This window comes from Heptranchias perlo, chromosome 12, assembly GCF_035084215.1.
Source record: "Heptranchias perlo isolate sHepPer1 chromosome 12, sHepPer1.hap1, whole genome shotgun sequence".
Classification (NCBI taxonomy): Eukaryota; Metazoa; Chordata; class Chondrichthyes; order Hexanchiformes; family Hexanchidae; genus Heptranchias; species Heptranchias perlo.
The window spans coordinates 24677793-24699827 of NC_090336.1; the positions used below are offsets into that span (position 1 = coordinate 24677793).

A 22035-nucleotide genomic window follows, 5' to 3' on the forward strand; every position below is an offset into this window, starting at 1 on the left:
ACACTGCAGCCACTGTGCGCCGGTGGTGAAGGGAGTGAATGTTTAGGGTGGTGAATGGGGTGCCAATCAAGCGGGCTGCTTTGTCCTGGATGGTGTCGAGCTTCTTGAGTGTTGTTGGAGCTGCACTCATCCAGGCAAGTGGAGAGCATTCCATCACACTCCTGACTTGTGCCTTGTAGATGGTGGAAAGGCTGTGGGGAGTCAGGAGGTGAGTCACTCGTCACAGAATACCCAGCCTCTGACCTGCTCTTGTAGCCACAGTATTTATATGGCTGGTCCAGTTAAGTTTCTGGTCATTGGTGACCCCCAGGGTGTTGATGGTGGGGGATTCGGATATTATGTAGCCTTTGCTTTGAGGGAACTATAAGTTGTGCCCTCCATTCTTCTAGCTCTGTGCGTTCTCCACTCCACCTTCGTTCAGAGTCTTCAGCTGCCTTGACCACACTCTGGAATGGCCTCCCTAAAATCCTGTCCCCTCCTCAAAGCCAATCCGTCACCATGCCTTTGTTCACCACAGCTCTTCTGCTGGTGCTCGATTTCTGTTTTCACTTCTGTGATATGCTGCGGGGTGTTTTATGATGTTAAAGATGCCTTATAAATGCAAGTTGTTCTGTAACAACTCGATTATCCGTTATTCTAATCTGTGAAATTGTAACAATAATGGACAGTTGAGTATTTATAAGTAGTCTAATCAGGGTGTTCAGAGGTACATGAGTGAAACTGCTGTGGTTTATAATCTTCTGAACCTGGAAATAAGATTATAGCTTTAAAATTAACCATACGTATTTGCCACTTTTTAAAGTCATTTAAAGTATTTAAATTATTTATGGGGTCATTGTTCAGTTTTTTTTTGTACTGCTCACTGTAGCAAATGCGTTCCATGTGCATGTACATGGAGAATTAACGATTGTGGCATCATTGCTGCAACCATAAATTGCATTTGGGAGATCTGGGCAACCTTATGGTCATGTGTTAAATACCACTATGCAAGAGACAAAACTAACTGTTGTGATGAACTGCATTTCCTGCCATATCATTACTGTATCAAGTCCTCTCTATTATAGGCATCAACAAGTACAACAACAACAGCTTGCATTTATATAGCACCTTTAAAGTAGTAAAATGTCCCAAGGTGCTTCACAGGAGCGATTATCAAACAAAATTTGACACCGAGCCACATAAGGAGATATTAGGATAGGTGACCAAAAGCTTGGTCAAAGAGGTAGGTTTTAAGGAGCGTCTTAAAGGAGGAGAGAGAAGTAGAGAGGTTTAGGGATCGAATTCCCGCCTAGGTAGCTGAAGGCACAGCCACCAATGGTGGAGCGATTAAAATCAGGGATGTGCAAGAGGCAAGAATTGGAGGAGCGCAGAGATCATGGAGGGTTGTAGGGCTGGAGGAGGTTATAGAGATAGGGAGGGCCGAGGCTGTGGAGGGTTTTGAAAACTAGGATGAGAATTTTAAAATCGAGGCATTGCCAGACCGGGAGCCAATGTAGGTCAGCAAGCATAGGGATGAAAGGTGAATGGGACTTGGTGCGAGTTAGGATATGGGCAACAGTGTTTTGGATAAGCTCAAGTTTATGGAGGGTGGAAGATGGGAGGCCAGCCAGGAGAGCACTGGAATAGTCAAGTCTAGAGGTAACAAAGGCAGGGATGAGGGTTTCAGCAGCAGATGAGCTGAGGCAGGAGCGGAGATGAGTGATGTTAGAGGTAGAAGCAGGCGGTCTTGATGATGGAGCGGATATGCGATCGCAAGCTAATTCCAGGGTCAAATAGAATGCTGAGTTTGCGAACGGTCTGGTTCAGCCTCAGACAGTGGCAAGGGAGAGGGATGGCGTCGGTAGCTAGGGAACAGAGTTTGTGGCGGGGTCCGAAGATAATGGCATGATTAATGGAGTTTGCCAGTACTCTGAATGATTTATTTATCACAGTCACAGTTGTCCATTTAAAACAGTCTGTAGCTTCCCTAGTGACCTACCTGGATAAAGGCACTATCTGGAATAGGATAGCGCCATACAAGCCAGAAGGTTCCAGGACTGATTTCCAGGGTAAGCTGATCTGAGCTACAATATGTGCTGCAGTTAGCTTCAGCATTCCTGAGATAGGGAGGGGGGAAATCAGCCAGTGTTCCTGCTCCTGATAACTAACATGCACATTGGAAGTTGCTGGTTAGCTAAGAATGGGATTGGACTTGACTGTGAGGTTCCACACAGTGAAATATCCTGCTGGCATTCACCATCTAGGCTTAGACTTAAAGAATGGCCACTGGGGTGAAGTAATGGGTAGGCAGGCAGTACCCGTGAAACTGTACCCAACAGGAGTCTGTACCTTCAGGAAAGGTGGTGAGAAAATGGGAAGAAAAAAAATTAAGCTATGTGTTCCTTAACAAACTTTACAATTTGATTTACATACTCTCCAAAGCAGCTTAAAAAAAATCAGCTCGATGTTTTGTTCAGCCTCTTGAGCTTCTATAAAATAGCTGTCAGAGACCATAGGTGCCACTCCTGTTTGCACCAGGACATGTCAGTAGTGAGAGATTTAATTGAAGATGGGCTGCATTTGGATCTGGGCAACAGATCATCAATTTCGTATGAAATGGGACTGGGTGGATAAGTGGGTTTAGTTGCATTAAAATTCTGGTCAGTTTTAAATAAATTCTGGTGGATACGTTGCACTTTTATTCACCTTTTTAATTACTTGCAAAGTAGAGTGGGTGTGACTTACAAACCAGCTCAGTCTCAAAGTTTTAATGGTCATCTGCCATAAGAATGTAAGCATTTTAGCAACAGGAAAAAAAAAACTGGGCCCAACCAGCCATCCCTTCCTGATGGATGGGTCAACCTTCTCATTATATCCCTCAATCCCTTCTCTCTCCGATAATGCAGCTCATTGTCTCTTGCATCAATCTATACTGTCTGCTTCTCTGGGTGTAAAGCTGGTGAGTATGACTCTTCACCACTGGTACTCTTGCTCATTTCAATTCTCTTACTGCAACCAAATCAGAATTGCATCACTTAACCAGATGAGATTATATCTCTTCCAAGCAACAGCTGATACATGTGAGAAGAGCTGACAATCATATTCCACACACAGAAATGAAAACACAAAACATTTGGTCGGGTTTTATGCTTGGATTAGGATCTGCATAATGTTACTGAGTAGGGAAGAGTTTTGATGCAGTGATCTGTCACAGAAGAAAAGGGTTGTGAACTCTTAATAAAATAAGAACTCTTTACCCATGCCAGCTAGAAAACACATGCAAAGTTTTGTATTTACCTTCATTTTTTAAAAAAAAACTTTTTTTTTAGGTCTCTGAGAGAAAGTGATTTTTGTTTTTCTTTTTTAGCAAGAAATGCACATGTATAAGGAGGTATGTTACTACATGCACTTTGCACTGGCTGTCTATGGCTGGCCCTTGTATTTAATGCGAAACCCAACCTGTGGACTCTGCAAACTGGCCAGCTCATGCTCGTGAGTAGCATTTATTTCCTAAATGTTATAAAAACAATTCAATAAATTCAAAATACTTTAGGCTACAGGTTGTTGTATCATTCCATGGGTTATTGAAATAGTGTGCATAATTGCTCTTTGGCTAACAAAGATGGCAGTGGGGTGGGTGTTTGATCAGTCGTCTTCACACTTTGGACCACATGTAAACCAGAAGAGAAGGCTTGGCTCTTTCTGAAAAGGGTCCTAAATGAAATTAGCGTGGTTGTTTATCAATTATTTTCCTGTGGGCATGAACCCAAAGGACAACTCTGCCTCAGATTCACTGTATTTGGAAGTTTGTTTGATAAACAGATATGGAAATTTATTTTACTTAGTAGGGTGACAATAGAGATTCTATAATTGCTTCAGTACCTTGGGCTAGGGAAAAGAAAAATCAGAAATGGTTCCTGCTCCTCATCATTATCCAGTGGCTCCTGTTGGAAAGTGTGTGTCTGGACATCGGATGAGGATAAGATTTGTTTTACGGCCTGCTGCCAAACATCCTGCTGACACTCTCAAGACTCACAGGTGAAGAATGGCCACTTGGCTGAGATATTGGAGGATGGCTGGTGCCCGTGAAACTGTATTTCAACATAAGCTGGAGAGGCAAAAATCTGGACCCCATCTTAATGGTGCGATGGAGTATCAATCCGTTACACCACAGAGTGGGGGGGATGTAGGTTGCACCTGTGGCCCACCACAGGTTGAGTTCCCAATCTCAGCCAAGCATTTCTCCGCAAGGAAGGAAAGTTCAAGGGAAAGTCATTCCGGGAAGCTCCGGTGTACCTCCCAGTGGTCAGTTTCAGAATTGCATTGGCAAGGCCCCGAGATGGTTGTGCTGCTCACCTTTTGTTCACGGATGCTGTATAATAAATGGAACCCCAGAAAGGGAAGGAGAGAAAAGGACTCTTTTTTTTTAAAAAAAAGGGAGTCCCACCTAATAACAAAAATTCAGAATTGATCTCTAACAGACAGGGAATTCAATCTGGGACCTTTTGATTGGTATTGCTTAGTGCTACATTGAGTAGTGTATTTACTCAATAGCAAGGATTTCTCAATTTCTTCAGGCATTCATCGATCTTCCAGAACTCCTGATTCTACTTCAATCCTACTTTTAATAGGTGGATAGAAGTCTCAATTTTTGTTGCTCTGTACCTTTTTCTTTCTCTCTCTCTGTCTCTCTCTCCCAGGCAGCCATTTCAAAGCTGAGCTGCCTGATTTGAAACAGACAGGTGGTCACACTGCTATTAATCTGAGGTGTCACTGGGCCTTGAGCAGGCCTGCTGTGAGGATTGTAATTGAGCATTGCTCACCAGCAAGCAGCTGTGCACTTTGCTGTGTTCAGTGGATGCTGATCAACAGTCTATTCTGTCACTTTAATAGCATGTGCGGAACCAGGATATGGCATTCCAGTTAACCTCAGTGAATTGGAAAACGAGAATAATATGATTAATTCAGTATCTTAAGCATATCATTATCTTCTGTTTTCCAGGTGTTGCTGTTTTTGCCTCCCTCGACCCAGGTATGCTCCAAGTGTGACAGTTGAGGAAGACAACTGTTGCAACTGCAATGTCATTGCCATCAAACGTCACTTTCTGGATGAGAATTTTTGTTCAGTAGATATCGTATATACTTCTTGCCATGATGCGGTACGTTGCTTAATAGTAATTGTTAATATTGGCCAGGGCACTGGAGAGATCTCCCCTGCTCTTCGAATAGTGCTGTGGGATCTTTTAAACCCACCTGAGAGGGCAGATGGGGCCTCGATTTAAAGCCTCATTCGAAAGATGGCACCTCCGACAATGCAGCACTCCCTCAGTACTGCAGGGAGTTTGTTTCTTACTTTATACAGCATAACAGATGGCTTGGATGTGTGTTGCTTGCTTATGACAGTCAAAAGGTTTTAATGTTACAAAGAATATAGGTTGTGTGGTTAATAAATTGTGCAGCACCCCAGAGATTATATATTAACCAGAAACAACCATTCCCAGACAAATGTTGATCGATGCAGTCTTGTTATGCATTCATACTTTCTCTTCTGAGCTTAATGTTTTACTATTCTTCAAACCATTCACTCCTAATACTAAGTTTTCATTTAAATAAAATGGATTAAAATTGTAATTGCTTTTTTTTGTTCTAGTTAATACTATTTATTTAACTGAACAGATTTCAATGTATATATGTTGCAATGATTTGCTGAAAAATTGACCAGGTACTGGACACATACTAGCATATTGCTGCATTTGCTTATGCCACTACTGCTTGTTTTATTGATTAAATTCCTGCAAGCAGGATGCTACTACATTTTGTAAACAGTAACCATCACCCCCTACCCCAAAAGAAATGATTATCAGATATTGTACAACATAAGATACTGGGACAGATTTTATTTGCCACAATGGTGGCAGATCTTCAGCGGGGCAGGATTTCTACCCGCCCCATAACTGCACCTATAACACTGGTAGATTTGTGCTGGCACCAGGACTAGTTACATCATACCAAGTCACTTGCCTCAGGTGGGGAGGGGCATTGCTGTAGTATAGCATGGCAGAGGAACTGGTTGACGATTGAAACTTTTATCTGATTCAGATTTTTAAAACTTTCCCTTTGCCTGATGCAGCTGACCACTCTGTGACCAATTGCACTATTCAAAGCAACTGTTAAAATTTAACTTCCTACCCATTGCCTATAGAAACTCTGGGCACCAGGAATGTTCCAATGTTCCTGATGCCTAGCAATAGTAAGGTGGAAGTGTCAAGAAATACATTGTCTAACATCGTCTTACCATTTGCATCTTATTATAATGTGTCCGCCCACATTTGGGCGTTTGTATTATGTGCATAATATCTCTTCAGGTGGAAAGTCTTGGAAGTGCTATTGATTGATGGGGAGCCTGCAGAACACCACCTTACCTGATTTTCTTCTATTACCCAGCCAGATTATGTCCAAAATTAGACAGAGGGAATTGGGTACAATACAATCTCATTGAAGTACCTTGAATCTCATTGGCAGATGGAGCCTCATTTTAATTTCTCATCCAAAAGATGCAACACTCCCTCCACTGCATTGAAATGTCAACCTGGATTATGTGTTCAAGACTTTGGAGTCAGGTGTGAACCTGTGAATTTGTAACTCAGAGGCACAGGTGCTATCACTGGGCCAAGCTGAAAGTCTGAATTAGAACTGGAGCCTGCACAAAGATTCTTCATTTTAACATAACGAAGGTGTAGGGAGGAGGAAAGCCATGTAGGATGGTGTATTTGCAGCTGAGAAAGGAAAGTTCGGAGGAGCAATGACCTTAGCAGTAAAATAGTTTTGATCCAATTAAGCTTCACTCCTGTGGTTTAATGCAGACTCACTTTATTTTTGTATTGTGGAATGAACCAAACCCTGAAACATTGAACTTAAAAACCAAGATACATACGAAATGAGGAACCATTGTTGCCTACTTCGACTGTAGTGCCCTTGGGAGAATCTCTCAGCTCTTTCGAATTTTACTTTGCAATAAAGCCTGCGTTCATTAGCTTTGTATTAATTTAATTAATTTGATTCTCCTTTTCTAGGTGTTTGAAACACCTTTTTATGTTGCGGTGGATCATGTGAAAAAGAAGGTGGTGATCAGTATTCGGGGGACCCTTTCACCAAAGGTGAAGTATTATAAGCTTTCTGTATGGAGAAGCTAGCAGTCAATGCCCTGAATTCTGCATGGTTCAAAAAACCCTGAGTTCCATCTAACAAGGTCTTGTAGTAAGATACAGGCTGCAGGAGGGAATAGTTATCCTACTATAATCAAACACTTAAATTGTTTATTTTTGTTAAACAAAATAATCATCTGTTGCACAAAAATATTTGACTCATGTTTACATATTCTGAGACTTTGCTCCTCTTAGTGTCTATCCATCCAGACAGAGGCATGCAGCTCAGTATGTACACACAATCGCCCACCCACGAGATATGTGTACACAAGACACCCACCCAGATATATGAATACGTTCAGATACAACAGTAAAGGCACATTGCAAGACACAGATATACACCTTACTCAAAGATGTAATAGAAAAACATCTAGAAAACAAAAATATAATAGAGTAGTCAGCATGGATTTCAGAAGGGAAAGTCATGCTTGACCAACCTTATTGAATTCTTTGAAGAAGTAACAAAGAGTAGACAAGGGCAATGTAGTAGATGTAATATATTTGGATTTTCAAAATGCCTTTGATAAGTTACCACATTGTAGACTCTTGACTACGATCAGAGCATGTGGAGTCAGGGAACAGGTGGCAAAATGGATAGCAAGCTGGCTACAAAACAGAAAAAAAAGAGGTAGAGGTTAAGGGTCGCTACTCAGACTGGCAAAAGGTGGGAAGTGATGTTCCACAGGGATCGGTGCTGGGATCACTGTTTTTCACAATTTACGTCAATGATTTGAAATCGGGAATCGGAAGTACAATTTCAAAATTTGAGGACAACACGAAATTGGGGGGTGCTGTTAATGGACAGGAAGAATGCGTCAAAATGCAAAAAGACATTAATAAACTTGAAGAACGGGCGTGTAATTGGCAAGTGAATTTCAGTATAAATAAGTGTGAGGTGGTGCATTTTGGTAGGAAGAATAAGAAGGCCACATATTGCTTGGATAATAGTCTAAATGAGCTGGAGGAATAAGGGGATCGCAGGGTACAGATACACAAATCACCAAAAGTAGCGACGCAGGTTTATTAAGGCCATAAAAAGATAAACCAAGCACTGGGATTCATTTCTAGGGGGATAGAATTGAAAAGCAGAAGTTATGTTAAACTTGTATAGAACCTTGGTTAGACCACTCTTGGAATACTGTGCACAGTTCTGGTCTCCATTTTATAAAAATGATAGAGGCATTGGAAAAGGTGCAAAAAAGATTCACAAGGATGAGACCAGAACAGAGAGGATATACTTATCAGGAAAGTCTAAACAGGCTGCGGCTCTTTTCTCTAGAAAAGAGAAGGGTGAGGGGTGACCTGATAGAGGTCTTTAAGATAATGAAAGGGTTTGATAGGGTAGACGTAGAGAAAATGTTTCCACTTGTGGGGGAGTCCAAAACTAGAGGTCATAAATATAAGATAGTCACTAATAAATCCAAAGGGAATTCAGGAGAAACTTCTTTATCCAAAGAGTGGTAAGGTTTTGGAAAGCACTACCACAAGGAGTAGTTGAGGCAAGTGGCATTGATGCATTTAAGGGAAACTAGATAAGCACATGAAGGAGAAAGGAATAGAAGTAGGGAGGGAGGCCATTAACGCTGGCATTGACCAGTTGGACCGAATGGCCTGTTTCTTTGCTGTAGATTCGATGTAACTCACTGTAACCCATGCAGGCATATATCTTAACAGGAGCGGTCAATCGTATACTTAACAGTCAGATACACGAATATAGACACATACTGGCATACAACCATCCACCCAGAAATGGCTGCCAGATCCATGTACACACCTGCATGCACACATCCAGATACAAGTGTTCATCCACAAATGCATAAAGTCAAATATGATCAGGCACCCACTGTATGTGAATACATTTTTAGTGCAGGATATATTGATTGTCTCGTTGCGATCATTAGTGGAATACGATTTTTAGGCTGTGAACACATTGCCTTCCAAATGCAGCATTCAATGAGGGATTAATATGTTGGCAGCTATTTATAGTGCGTAGAACAGATGTGCAGGGAGCAGATTTAAATAGGCTTCATGCCAAGGACAGAGCGAAAAGAAAGTCGTTCATGCAGGTGTTTAATGACTGGGAGACATGCATAGACTTAATGGGTGTTATGCATTCTTGTCTTCAGTGCTTTTTTTTTAATTACTCATTGTTGCTTACAAAGTATTATTGTAGTCTGAGTTGCCTGGGTTTCATCTTGTGATTTCTAACGTTTCCCGAATAGGCTATTGGGTAAAGTCATTGCCACACAGACTAGATCACCCCAGGTTTGATCTCAGGCTATTTTGAGTTAGATGATCTCAGCCGGATCAATTTCGAGAAGAGTGGTACTACGATTGATCACAATACCCCAAGACTAAGGGAAAAAAGCAGTTAGCGTTCACGCTAGACATCGCTATTCAATAAGTCTTGGTAGGAATTGCATAAATTGCATGTGGCAGGGGTCGGGGGGGAAGAGGGTGAATAATTGCCCTGGTATCTATATATAGCTATGTCATAAACGCATTATCATAGAGTGATACAACACAGAAGGTGGTCATTTGGCCCACCGTGCCTGTGCCAGCTCTTTGAAAGAGCTATCCTTTTAGTCCCACTCATCTGCTCTTTCCCCATAGCCCTGCAGATTTGTCCCCTTCAAGTATTTATCCAATTCTCTTTTAAAAATTATTATCGAATCTGCTTCCACCACCCTTTCAGGCAGTGCATTCCAGATCATAACAACCCACTGCGTTAAAAAAAAAATTCTCCTAATTTCACTTTGTTCTTTTGCCAATTACCTTAAATCTGCATCCTCTGGTTACTTACCTTTCTGCCACTAGAAACAGTTTCTCCTTATTTACTCTATCAAAACCCTTCATAATTTGAACACTTCTATTAGATCTCCCCTTAACCTTCTCTGCTCTATGACCAACAACCCCAGCTTCTCTAATCTCTCTATGTAATTGAAGACCCTGGTACCATTCTAGTAAATCTCCTCTGCACCCTCTCTAAGGCCTTGACATCCTTCCTAAAGTGTGGTGCCCAGAATTGGACACAATACTCTAGCTAGGGCTTTATGAGTGAAGCATAACTTCCTTGCTATTATACTCTATGCCTCTGTTTATAAAGCCAAGGATCCCATATGCCTTTTTAACAACCTTCTCAACTTGTCCTGCCACCTTCACAGATTTGTGTATGTATGCTCTAGGTCTCTGTTCCTGAACCCCCTTTTAAAATTCTACCATTTAGTTTATATTGTCTCTCATTCTTCCTACCAAAATGCATCACTTCACACTTCTCTGCATTAAATTGCCCATTTCACCAATCTGTCAATGTCCTCCTGAAGACTGTTACTATCCTTTTCACTGCTTACTACATTTGAGTTTCGTGTCATCTGCAAACTTTAAAATTATGCCCTGTACATCCAAGTCCAGGTCATTAATATATATCAAAAAGAACAATGGTCCTAATACCGACCCCCGGAGGACACAACTGCCTACTTCCCTCCAGTCTAAAAAAAAAACAACCATCCACCACTATTCTCTGTTTTCTATCCCTTAGCCAATTTCGTATCCACGCTGCCACTGCTCCTTTAATCTCCCAATACACACACACATAATCCTGAGTTAGAGACAGATCCTTCCCCTCAGCCCACCGAACTCCTCACTGTATTATGATATTTTTCATAGGAACAGTGCCCATTCTCTAACACGTTTTAAAAAAATGTTTACGATTTTGCTACATGTAGCGTCCAAAACAATTCTTCCATCCATGTGAGGACAGAATCAAGGTTGGATGTGATGATTTCTGTGGTTGAATGGCTTGTTGACATATACTGTCCAGGTTCACACATAATGAATGGCTGTGTGGGTAAGGTAATGGAGGCCTGTCTGCATCTGTGGAACCATACTTCAAAAAGGAGAGGAAGAAGAGAAAAATTGGAAAAAGAAAACCAATGACTAGTAATCAATAGAAAGCTCATATTCATTCTGATCTGTTCTAATTCCACTGACAGGATGCCCTAACTGATCTGACCGGAGATGCTGAACGATTACCAGTGGAGGGCCATCATGGAACTTGGCTTGGCCATAAGGTAACTGGAATTTTTGTTGTATCCCTCTGTTAGAATAGCCACGGTGCTGCAGGAAGTACTTCAGAACTGTCTATTGTTGAGGTTTGGTACCTGGCTCTTTATTTTGCTCGTTAAACAAATAATGTGCCAGGTTTTGCTGTTAAGATAACGGTGAGGCTAATGGCTTTCGCAGTTAGTCATGCTTAAATGGTACAGCAACTTCAGGCGAGGGGCAGATACGTGATTAAACACGGAAATCCAAAAGTTGCTGTCCGAATTGCGCCACTGAGAGGTTGTTTCCCCTGGCTGGAGAGACCAGAACTAGGAGGCATAGTCTCAGGATAAGGGAGTCAGCCATTTAAGACTGAGATGAGGAGGAATTTCTTCACTTAGAGGGTTGTGAATCTTTGGAATTTGGTACCCCAGAGGGCTGTGGATGCTCAGTGGTTGAGTTTATTCAAGGCTGAGATAGATAGATTTTTGGACTCTAGGGGGATCAAGGGATATGGGGATCGGGGGGGAAAGCAGAGTTGAGGTCGAAGATCAACCATGATCTTTTTGAATGGCGGAGCAGGCTCGAGGGGCCGTATGGCCTATTCCTGCTCCTGTTTCTTATGTTCTTATGCTCTGCTGTCAGCTTTGTGAAAACAACATCTGCCTCACCATTGAAATGAATTGAATGACATGAAGTTGCTGTATTTGCACGGTAGATACGAACTAAACTCCCCACAAAATGTTGTTAATTACTGCCAATCAACTTCTCTGGCACTGAAAATTAACTATTTATTAAAAATGAGGAGTCTTATTCCTTCAGGTATTAATTGCTGGAGATTTTTAAAAATATCACATTTAAAATTTATGATTTTTTTTTTCCTTTGTCTCTTTTTTTTCCTCTCTCTTAAAACAATCTTTCCTTCCCTCACTTCATTTCTCTTTCTGTACCTGAATTGACATTGAATTCACCCATTTTAATTTACACTTCCTTCTCAGTTCTTCTGCTGTTTATTTCACAGTCTTTCAATCTGATTGGTTACGGAGGTACACAGTTGCTTGCCCTGTTCACTCAGGTCCCGGATACCCTGTTTCCCTCGCCATGCCGTTATCAGCTCGCACTTTCAGCAACTTGCCACGCAAAACCCTAAATGTGCAAAGGCAAGTCTAACTAACGTTAGCTGGCCTGCTACAGCAAAGTCTGGGCCATTATAATTTGAATCCTCTGTGCTTGTGTTATATACTGCTCAGGTCTCATCATCCTGTCACATTACCCTGCTATCAAGTGTGCTCTTGCTATAAGACTGTAATATCTTCCTGCTTCCCCATATAAAGGCACAGAAAATTGGAGTCAGTCAATCTGGGTCACTTTTGTTTGTATGTGTCTGTTATAAATAAAATACATATTTTCACAGTATCATCAGGCATCTTTAATTACATGATTGAGAAGGAACCATTGGCTCAAAAAAAGCCTGATTGGTAACAGTGAACGATTATTGATAACATAGTTACTTTTATAATAAACGATGCTTGATAAAATGTAATATTGTGAAGAGGCCATTTTGCTCATCATAGATAATCCCTCTAGTACTTTACCTTTGGCAAATGTTATACCCCGTTCAAAAAATGGGGAGGGATAAAACCCGGCAACTACAGACCAGTCAGCCTAACATCAGTGGTGGGGAAACTTTTAGAGACAATAATCCGGGACAAAATTAATTGACACTTGGAAAAATATGAGTTAGTAAATGAAAGCCAGCACAAATTGTTAAAGGCAAATCATGTTTGACTAACTTGATTGAGTTCTTTGATGAAGTAACAGAGAGGGTTGATGAGGGTAGTGCAGTTGATGTTGTGCACATGGACTTTCAAAAGGAATTTGATAAAGTACTACATAATAGACTTGTTAGCAAAATTGAAGCACATGGGATTAAAGGGCCAGTGGCTGCATGGATACAAAATTGGCGAAGAGACAGAAAGCAGAGAGTAATGGTGTCCTCCAGGGATCGGTGTTGCGACCACTGCACTTTGTGATATATATATTGATGACCTGGACTTGGGTATACAGGGCATAATTTCTAAGTTTGCAGATGAGACAAAACTTGGAAATGTAATGAACAGCGAGGATAGTAACAGATTTCAGGAGGATATAGACAGACTTGTGAAATGAGCAGACACATGGCAGATGAAATTTAATGCAGAGAAGTATGAAGTGATGCATTTTGGTAGGAAGAATGATGAGAGGCAATATAAACTAAATGGTACAATTTTAAAAGGGTTGCAGGAACAGAGAGACCTGGGGGTGTAAGTACACAAGTCTATGAAGGTGGCAGGACAAGTTGAAAAGGCTGTTGAAAAGGCATATGGGATCCTTAGCTTTGGAGGCATAGAGTACAAAAGCAAGGAAGTTATGCTAAACCTTTATAAAACACTGGTTAGGCCCCAGCTGGAGTATTGTGGGCACCACACTTTAGGAAGGTCTAAGAAAGGGTGTGGAGGAGATTTACTAGAATGGTACCAGAGATGAAAAACTTCAGTTACGTGGAGAGACTAGAGAAGCTGGGGTTGTTCTCCTTAAAACAGAGAAGGTTAAGGGGAGATTTGATTGAGCTGTTCAAAATCATGAAGGGTTTTGACAGAGTAAATAAGGAGAAACTGTTTCCAGTGGCAGAAGGGTTGGTAACAAGAGGACACAGATTTAAGATAATTGGCAAAAGAACAAGAGGCGACTTGAGGAAAAAATTTTATCCAGCGAGTTGTTATGGTCTGGAATGCACTTCCTGAAAGGGTGGTGGAAGCTGATTCAATAATCCCTTTCAAAAGGGAATTGGATAAATACGTGAAGGGGAAAAATGTGCAGAGCTATGGGGAAAAAGCAGGGGAGTGAGACTAATTGGATAGCTCTTTCAAAGAGCCAGCACAGGCACAATGGGCCGAATGGTCTCCTTCTGTGCTGTATTATTTTATGATTCTATGAACACTTCCAACCTAGCATCGAGTTGCATTTTAAATGCCATAGTTTCTGTCTGCAATACTGTACCTGACAGAATATTCAGACATGTATCACACTTTGCTTGAAGATGTTCCTTTTGACCAAGTTTATTTCAACACCTGGTTTTCTTTTATTTTCTTATAGGTTGCTTTCACTGTATTTTTATATCTCCATTTTACTTGCTGTCCATATTAATATTTATTTTAATTAATTTTTATTGACCCTTCATTTGTATTTCATTCTCTTTTTATTTGTTTTATTTTCTCTTTTCACTTTAATTTAACTGTCATTATGATCAAAAAAGACAAATATTTTAGATCATCAATTAAAATAGATTTCCAGCAAGGAATTACAGCTGTTGCACAGTGATAGAGATTTTAGTGTTTGTGATTTGCGAAGCCAAACAGCAGTTTGCGCTATGTGCCCGGATCTAGCACACGTTTGGTTAAAATGGGACAGATGATTGTTTTTCTGCAGAGTACCTTGGCACAATTCACTGCTATCCCGGATTATTTCTGCCTCTAATAGTGTTCTTACACTAGAGGAGTGTAACCAATTTCAGGTATGTGGCTCTCCCTCTGCTGGCTGCATTCCTTATAGAATCATAGAATTTTATAGTATAGAAGTAGGCCATTCAGCCCATTGCACCCGTGCCAGCTCTCGGAGAGCTATCCACTTAGCCCTTTTCCCTATAACCTTTTAATTTTTTCTTTTTCCTTGCTATAAACAGCCTGACATAGTGAGAACCGGTGTTATTGAAGACCAGTGAAATGTACATGTGCACCCACGCACCAGCATACACTGTGTAATGAGGGAAATCAGTGGAGAGTACTGAGCTCCTCTAGTTTAAAGGTACTATTAGAGGTTGAAATAATCGGGAAAGCAATGAATTGCAGAAGAGTACATTGCTGGTTTAAAAAAAAAATATGGGTCTATGAAACTGCTGTTGGGTTAAGGCCAAATAATACTGGGAACTAGTCCCATGCATCTGGATCTCCCTATTACACAAGGGAGTCCAACATGCCGATAAGAGACTGGCCCCCAACATGGAGTGTAAGAAGTAGAGGTCACTCTCTGGAAATAAACAAATAAACAAAAAATGTAAATATAAAAATGCCTTAAAATAAGACTAGTTCATTGTGCTGCGGGCAGGCTTCAGGTCTCAGCCTCTTGTGTGACAGCAGTGTTTGCTGGCATATGGAGTGCTTCTGTACAACATTTCCAGTAGGTGTCAGTATGTAACTGAGTACAGTTCTGTTGCCATCGCCACAGATAAAAGGTTAAAAAAGTTTAAAAGAAGAAGCTTCTGATTTAATTCAAAAAAAATCCTCTTGAGTAGCTAATCTCACATAACTAAATAGGGTTTACTGGCACTACAAGTCTACTTGCTGCTCATTATGTGTACCTTCGTCTTTGATGTTCAAGCATGAATTTTTTTTCAGCATATCAAATGTAGGTTGCATATACAGTGTGTACTGCCATTAATTCAATTGCACCTGTAAAGTGACCTGGATGTACCTTACAGTTGATCATCAAGGAAGTGAGCATAAAGTGCTGGTGCATCATTGTTCAGCTCTTCTTGGGTGCAGTGTCTCAAATGAGCAGAGCTGATTGCAGTACCCCCGTACAAGTATTATGTGTACATACTGTATCTTAAAGAACATTTGTCAGTAGCAAAGTATGGGAGGCTCGTCAGAGTCCTGCCCATTATAAAAATGTTTTGCTGGATTTGATTATCCAGCATGGATTATTTCTGTGCAATGGAACTTTATTTCTGCAGTGCCATCTTCCTTTTTTCCTTCTTCAAAAGAAACCATGCTGTTTTAAGAATTGCCTTCAGTGTCATTCTCTGGTCAGCTGGTAGACAGCATACTTTTTGTGGGCAGGATCTGTCTATCTAGCTCTGCCTTCTTACTGTGGGACAGCCATCAGATATTGTGAAGCATTCCCTTTACTGGCCCTGCTCTAGAATTACAGGTTCTCACCCACTGCCCTCAAGCATTGGGAGCCAGTGTCCAGCAATACATTACTAGAAAGTTGATGATGGAAACATTTAAAAGTTTGAGTCGTATTGTTCAGGTTAGAGGTAGTTTTGAACTCTTCTTCTACTTTTTTTGCTTTACCCACTTTTATATATAAATCAAATAAAATATCAAGTATGCTGTTACTTCTGTAACTAGATTTTACGGTTTATTTTTATGAGCATTCTGGTCCCTTTGCAGGGCATGGTTTTATCTGCTGAATACATCAAAAAGAAACTGGAACAGGAGATGATTCTCTCGCAAGCCTTTGGCCGAGACCTGGTACGTTACAGCTGATGTTGTAAAATTTAGATTAAAAATAAATGCTGGTATTCTGAAAAAAGAACAGCATATAATTATCCGAAAGAGAAAAGCCAGGTTACCAATTTGTTTCAGTTGGGTTTCAGTTCTGATGAAGGGCACCCACTCAAAATGTTAACCCCATCTCTTTTGGATGGTGATGGCCCTGCTGTGCAGTTCTAATGTTTTCTGTTGCTTTTCCTCAAATAGCAACTTGTGTTTACTAATATTGTGGGCTACATTGTCATTACTTTGCTGCAGTTGTAGTGTGCAGGAATCTCTGTGTATTTAACACAGGACTCCCAGGTCCTGATCAGATTTTTAACACATTGTTTTTGTGTATCTTTAAACATATGTACTTTTCTTGTGTAATGTCAGAAACTAAATGAAGCCTAAAAATTATGGAAACATTACAGTTGTGCTTTGATAAATAATGGATAGCATCTGATTGATAGTTGATATTAGTTTAACTTGTACATTAGTGTCTGCTTGGTTCAGTTGGTAGCACTGAGTCAGGAGGTTGAGTGTTCAAGGTTCATGCCATGACTTGAGCTCATAATGTACGCTGACATTCCAGTGCAATACTGAAGAGTGTTGAATTGTACTGTCTTTTGTATCAGACATTAATCCAAGGCCCTGTCTGTTCAGTTGGTTGTTAAACATGTAAATAAGTTATTTGTCTGGGCTTATGTGTGGGTTTCTGGCACTGTAGATAAGATCTTCCCAATAGGTTGATTTGGTCGCTGTGAAAAATATGAAGCATTTTTGTCTTTGATTATTTATCAGACTCTTCCTTGCCGGTCACAGCACACACAGGGCAAATATTGGTTACTATTAACTGTTTCTGAGAGCTACAGGAATATATGTTGCAGTATGGTATAGTAAAGGCATTAATGTGCATCTGTGACTGGTTCCTGTCAAGCAAAAGATGGCTTACTATTCTAATGTCTGCTAAATGCAGAGTCATTGGTGTCAGCCTATTAAACAGTGTCCTTGATGGTTCTCTGAGCAACGCGTTAATTTCCAGCAATCGCAAAATAATTGGGACAAACATCTTATATGACGGCCACCCTTAGAGTCATTTTGGGATAATGGGATTGACAGCTGGGTCTGAGCAGGGCAGGGCCAATGATTCTTCGTGGTCTGCTTAATAGACAGCTTTCTGACCAGGAGCTTCTTATTGTGGGCTTTTATTTGTCTGCCTGCATTCAGCTCACCAACAGACAGACTGAGTTAAATCAGGATCTGTGCTGGTGTTTTGCCACATTAGAAGTGAGTGACTGTATTTCAAGGATCAATTTTATGGTGAATTCATCACAGGAGAAGCATCTTTCCAGTAGAATAGTAAAGTTTATAATCATTATAAATACACTTTTTGTAATGAATACCATTCATTTACATTACTTGTTTAATGTTAAATACATTTGTTTATTGGCATATAGTCCAAGCTAAGGTCTAATAGTGTATTTTATTTTGCCTATCAACCAATGGCATGGAAGACAGGGGAAACTAGACAATTAAAATAGTGAAAGGATTTTTTAAATGAAGAAGGTAATTCATATTTTTTGAACTGCTTGATTATGTAGGTGCAACTCACTCATAACCATCTATTATCACTCCAGACAGAACAAGTGTATGAGCATGTGTGTTTTTATGAATCCAGTAAACAGTAAAGTCATAAAGGAAAACTAGAACAAATATTACCTGCCCTTATACTTCTCATACACCAACAGGGGAAAGGGACCAAACATTATGGATTAGTCGTGGTGGGACATTCTTTAGGAGCTGGAACTGCAGCTATTCTTTCCTTCCTACTCAGACCGCAGTACCCTACTCTACATTGTTATGCTTACTCTCCACCTGGGGGACTTCTCAGGTAAGTGCAGATGAGACTAATTTGGTGCACCGTACGTAATCGAGATTACAGAAAACGGCACCAGAATTGGCCAGCAACCACATGGACCCATCTAGGATGGGTAAAAGCACTGTCACAGATGGGTGATGTTGATTCTGCTCACTGTATTAATGATTTGTTCAATTTTGTGTATTATACAGTAACTGACAGATTACTAGATTAATCAAATTATGATATGGTTTAAACCAGACAGGGGTTGAAATCCCTCTGAACTATTTTTGTTAACGCACCCATTAAAATATTAAAAATGGTAAATTACTGTGTGCAGACATTACACTTTGTTACAGATGCAAACCAATGTTAAAATGCAGTATACCTCTGAGCTGAAGCCTGAAACTGACAATAACGTTCCAATTTGCAAAATTCTTTCGCCAAACAATTGAACTTTGAATGATTTGAGCCTCTGTTTTCTTAACAATTGTAGTCTTAAAGGGACGCAACGCCACCGTAGCAACAGAATAATACATTTTGTCTTGCATGATATAACACTTCTGTTCTTATTGAACAGTGTAACACCTGACTTACAGTAAGCAGTCTTAGGGAAGCTAATGGCCCAGATTTTGCTGTCAAAATAATAGTGAGGCTAATGATACTCGCTGTTATTCATGCAAAGAAATGTTTTATTTCAAAATGGCACAGCAACTTCAGACGAGGGGCAGATGTGTAGTTAAACTCAAATATCCAAGTTTCAATCTGAGTTGTGCCACTCCACCATTAGCTTTGCGAAAATGGATCTCGCGGCCTGCCTCACCATTGAGATGCATTGAATGAGATGAAGTTGCTGTATTTCCGCAGTAGGTATGAACTAAACGCGCCACAGAAAGTTAGGGCTGGTCTGAGGTGACGCTAGGAGCTTGTCTTGGAGCCATTTAAGGTCTGTGCATATTTAATTAAGCCTGGATCCTGACAAAGGAAGCTTTTTAGCTGTCAGAATCTTTTAACTAAGTGCTAAGTGTTAATTACTGCCAATCAACACCTCTGGTACCGAAATTTAACTCTTACAAGTGTGGCGTCTCATTCCTTCAGGTTTTAATTGTTGGAGATTTTAAAAATGAATTTTTTTTTAAAAAGTGTTAACTTTTCCTTTTTTTTCCTCTCGCTCCTTATCCAATCTTTCTTTCCCTCTCTTTGTTTTTCCTTCTGTACCTGATTTGGCATTGAATTCACCCACTCTAATTTACACTTCCTTCTCTGTCCTTTTTTTTTCAAAAAATATACTTTATTCATAAAATTTGCAACAATACATACAATATAGTTGTCATATCATATTCCAAACGTACACAATACAGATTATACAATTTGCAGGTTACACCAAGTACAGTTCAAATATGATTCCAACAATACAGTTACACATCATATGTAATTACAGTTCATGGCACTCTAGGGTGCCTCATTGCATTACAATCAATACAGATTATTGATTACAGATTGATTACAGGTACATTACATTACATCAATTTGAATTTTACGTTCTGCCTGAGGGGGTTTTTCCCTGATTGCAGCCCCTCGGTATACAATGGCGGGAAGGCTCTAAACGGTAGCTTTTCCCCATAGAGCCTTTGCGGCGGCTGCACCCAGCTACAGTGCATCCCTGAGCATATAGTCCTGGACCTTGGAATATGCCAGTCTGCAACACTCGGTTGAGGACAGCTCCTTGCACTGGAAGACCAGCAAGTTTCGGGCAGACCGAGGGGCGTCTTTCACCGAGTTGATGGTCTTCCAGCAGGAGTTGATGGTCTTCCAGCAGCAGTTGATGTCTGTCTCGGTGTGCGTCCCGGGAACAGCCCGTGGAGCACAGAGTCCTGTGTTACGGAACTGCTCGGGACGAACCTGGACAGATAACACTACATCTCTCTCCAGTCCTTCTTTGCAAAGGCACATTCCAGAAGGAGAGGGGTGACGGTCTCGTCTCCACCGCAGCCTCCTTGGGGACAGCGTGCGGTGGCGCTGAGACTCCGGGAGTGCTTGAAGGATCTGACGGGAAGGACCCTTCTCACCACCAGCCAAGTAAGGTCTTGGTGCTTGTTTGACAGCTCTGGTGTTGAGGCGTTCTGCCAAATGACTTTGACAGTCTGCTCGGGGAACCAACCAACAGGATCCACCATCTCCTTTTCCCTCAGGGTCTCGAGGACGTTGCGTGCGGACCATTTGCTGATCGCCTTGTGGTCAAAGGTATTTTTCTGCACAAACCTTTCCACGAAGGACAGGTGGGGCAGAACGGTCCAACTGGATGGAGCGTTCCGTGGCAGCGTGACCAGGCCCATCGTTCACAACACCGGGGACAGATAGAACTTCAGCACGCAGTAACACTTTGTGTTTGCGTACTGAGGGTCTACGCACAGCTTGATGTAGCCGCACACAAAGGTGGCCATCAGGATGAGGGCCATGTTGGGCACCCCTTTCTCCCCTTTCTCTGGAGATTTGTACATTATGTCCCTGCGGACACGATCCATTTTAGATCTCCAGATAAAGTGGAAGATGGCTCGGATGACTGTCGCGGCACAGGAGCGAGGTATGGGCCAGACCTGCGCCACGTACAGCAACACCGAGAGCACCTTGCACCTGATGACCAGGTTCTTGCCCACGATCGAGAGGGGATCGTCAATCCCACAGTCCCAGTTTCTGTTTGACATTGGCAATATGCTCCTCCCAGTTTTTGGTGCACGCCCCGGCCCCCCGAACCAGATCCCCAGCACCTTCAGGTAATCCGACCTGACGGTGAAGGGGACAAAGGATCGGTCGGTCCAGTTCCCAAAGAACATGGCCTCGCTCTTGCTATGATTTACTCCGGCCCCTGATGCCAGTTCAAACTGGTCGCAGACGCTCATCAATCTGCGGACCGACAGCTGATCCGAGCAAAAAATGGCGACGTCGTCCATGTACAGGAAGGCCTTGACCTGAATGCCTCCGCTGCCTGGGATCGTCACCCCTCTTATGCCCGCATCTCTCCTGATGGACTCGGCAAAGGGTTCGGTGCAACACACGAACAAGACGGAGGAGAGAGGACAGCCCTGCCTGACTCCAGATTTGATCGGGAAGCTTTCTGATTCCCACCCGTTAATTGAAACTGCGCTGCTGATGTCTGTGTAGAGCAGTTGAATCCAATTGCGGATTCCATCCCCAAACCCCGTTTTGGAGAGCACATCCATCATGTATGTCTGGGATATTCTGTCAAAGGCCTTCTCCTGGTCCAGGCTGATGAGGCAGATGTTCACCCCCCTGTCCTGTACGTAGGCGATCGTATACCTGAGTAGCGCCAGGCTATCAGAGATCTTCCTGCTGGGTACAGCGCAGGTCTAATTGGGGTGAATTACCACCTCCAGGGCTGACTTGACCTGATTGGCGATGACCTTGGACAGAATTTTAACTCCACGTTAAGTAGTGAAATGGGTCGCCAATTTTTGATTTCTTCCCTCTCCCCTTCTGCTTGTAGATGAGGGTGATGATGCCTTTCCTCATGGAGCCTGACATGCTGCCTGCCAGAAGCTTACCCCCGTAAACTTCCAGCAGGCCTGGGCCTATCCAGTGCCACAGAGCCGAATACAACTCCACCGGTAAGCTGTCGCTTCCGGGAGTTTTACTC

At 41.7% G+C, this 22035-nt stretch overlaps 1 protein-coding gene across 1 annotated transcript in view; it reads left to right on the forward strand.

The window, feature by feature from the left end:
• dagla (diacylglycerol lipase, alpha) overlaps positions 1-22035 on the forward strand; it is a 355821-nt gene that overhangs the window by 268248 nt on the left and 65538 nt on the right. The window contains exons 9-14 of the mRNA XM_067993813.1: positions 3347-3471; positions 4982-5138; positions 7053-7136; positions 11177-11254; positions 16439-16519; positions 18271-18413. Coding sequence (XP_067849914.1) covers positions 3347-3471; positions 4982-5138; positions 7053-7136; positions 11177-11254; positions 16439-16519; positions 18271-18413 — 668 coding nt within the window. The remainder of the gene's footprint in view (positions 1-3346; positions 3472-4981; positions 5139-7052; positions 7137-11176; positions 11255-16438; positions 16520-18270; positions 18414-22035) is intronic.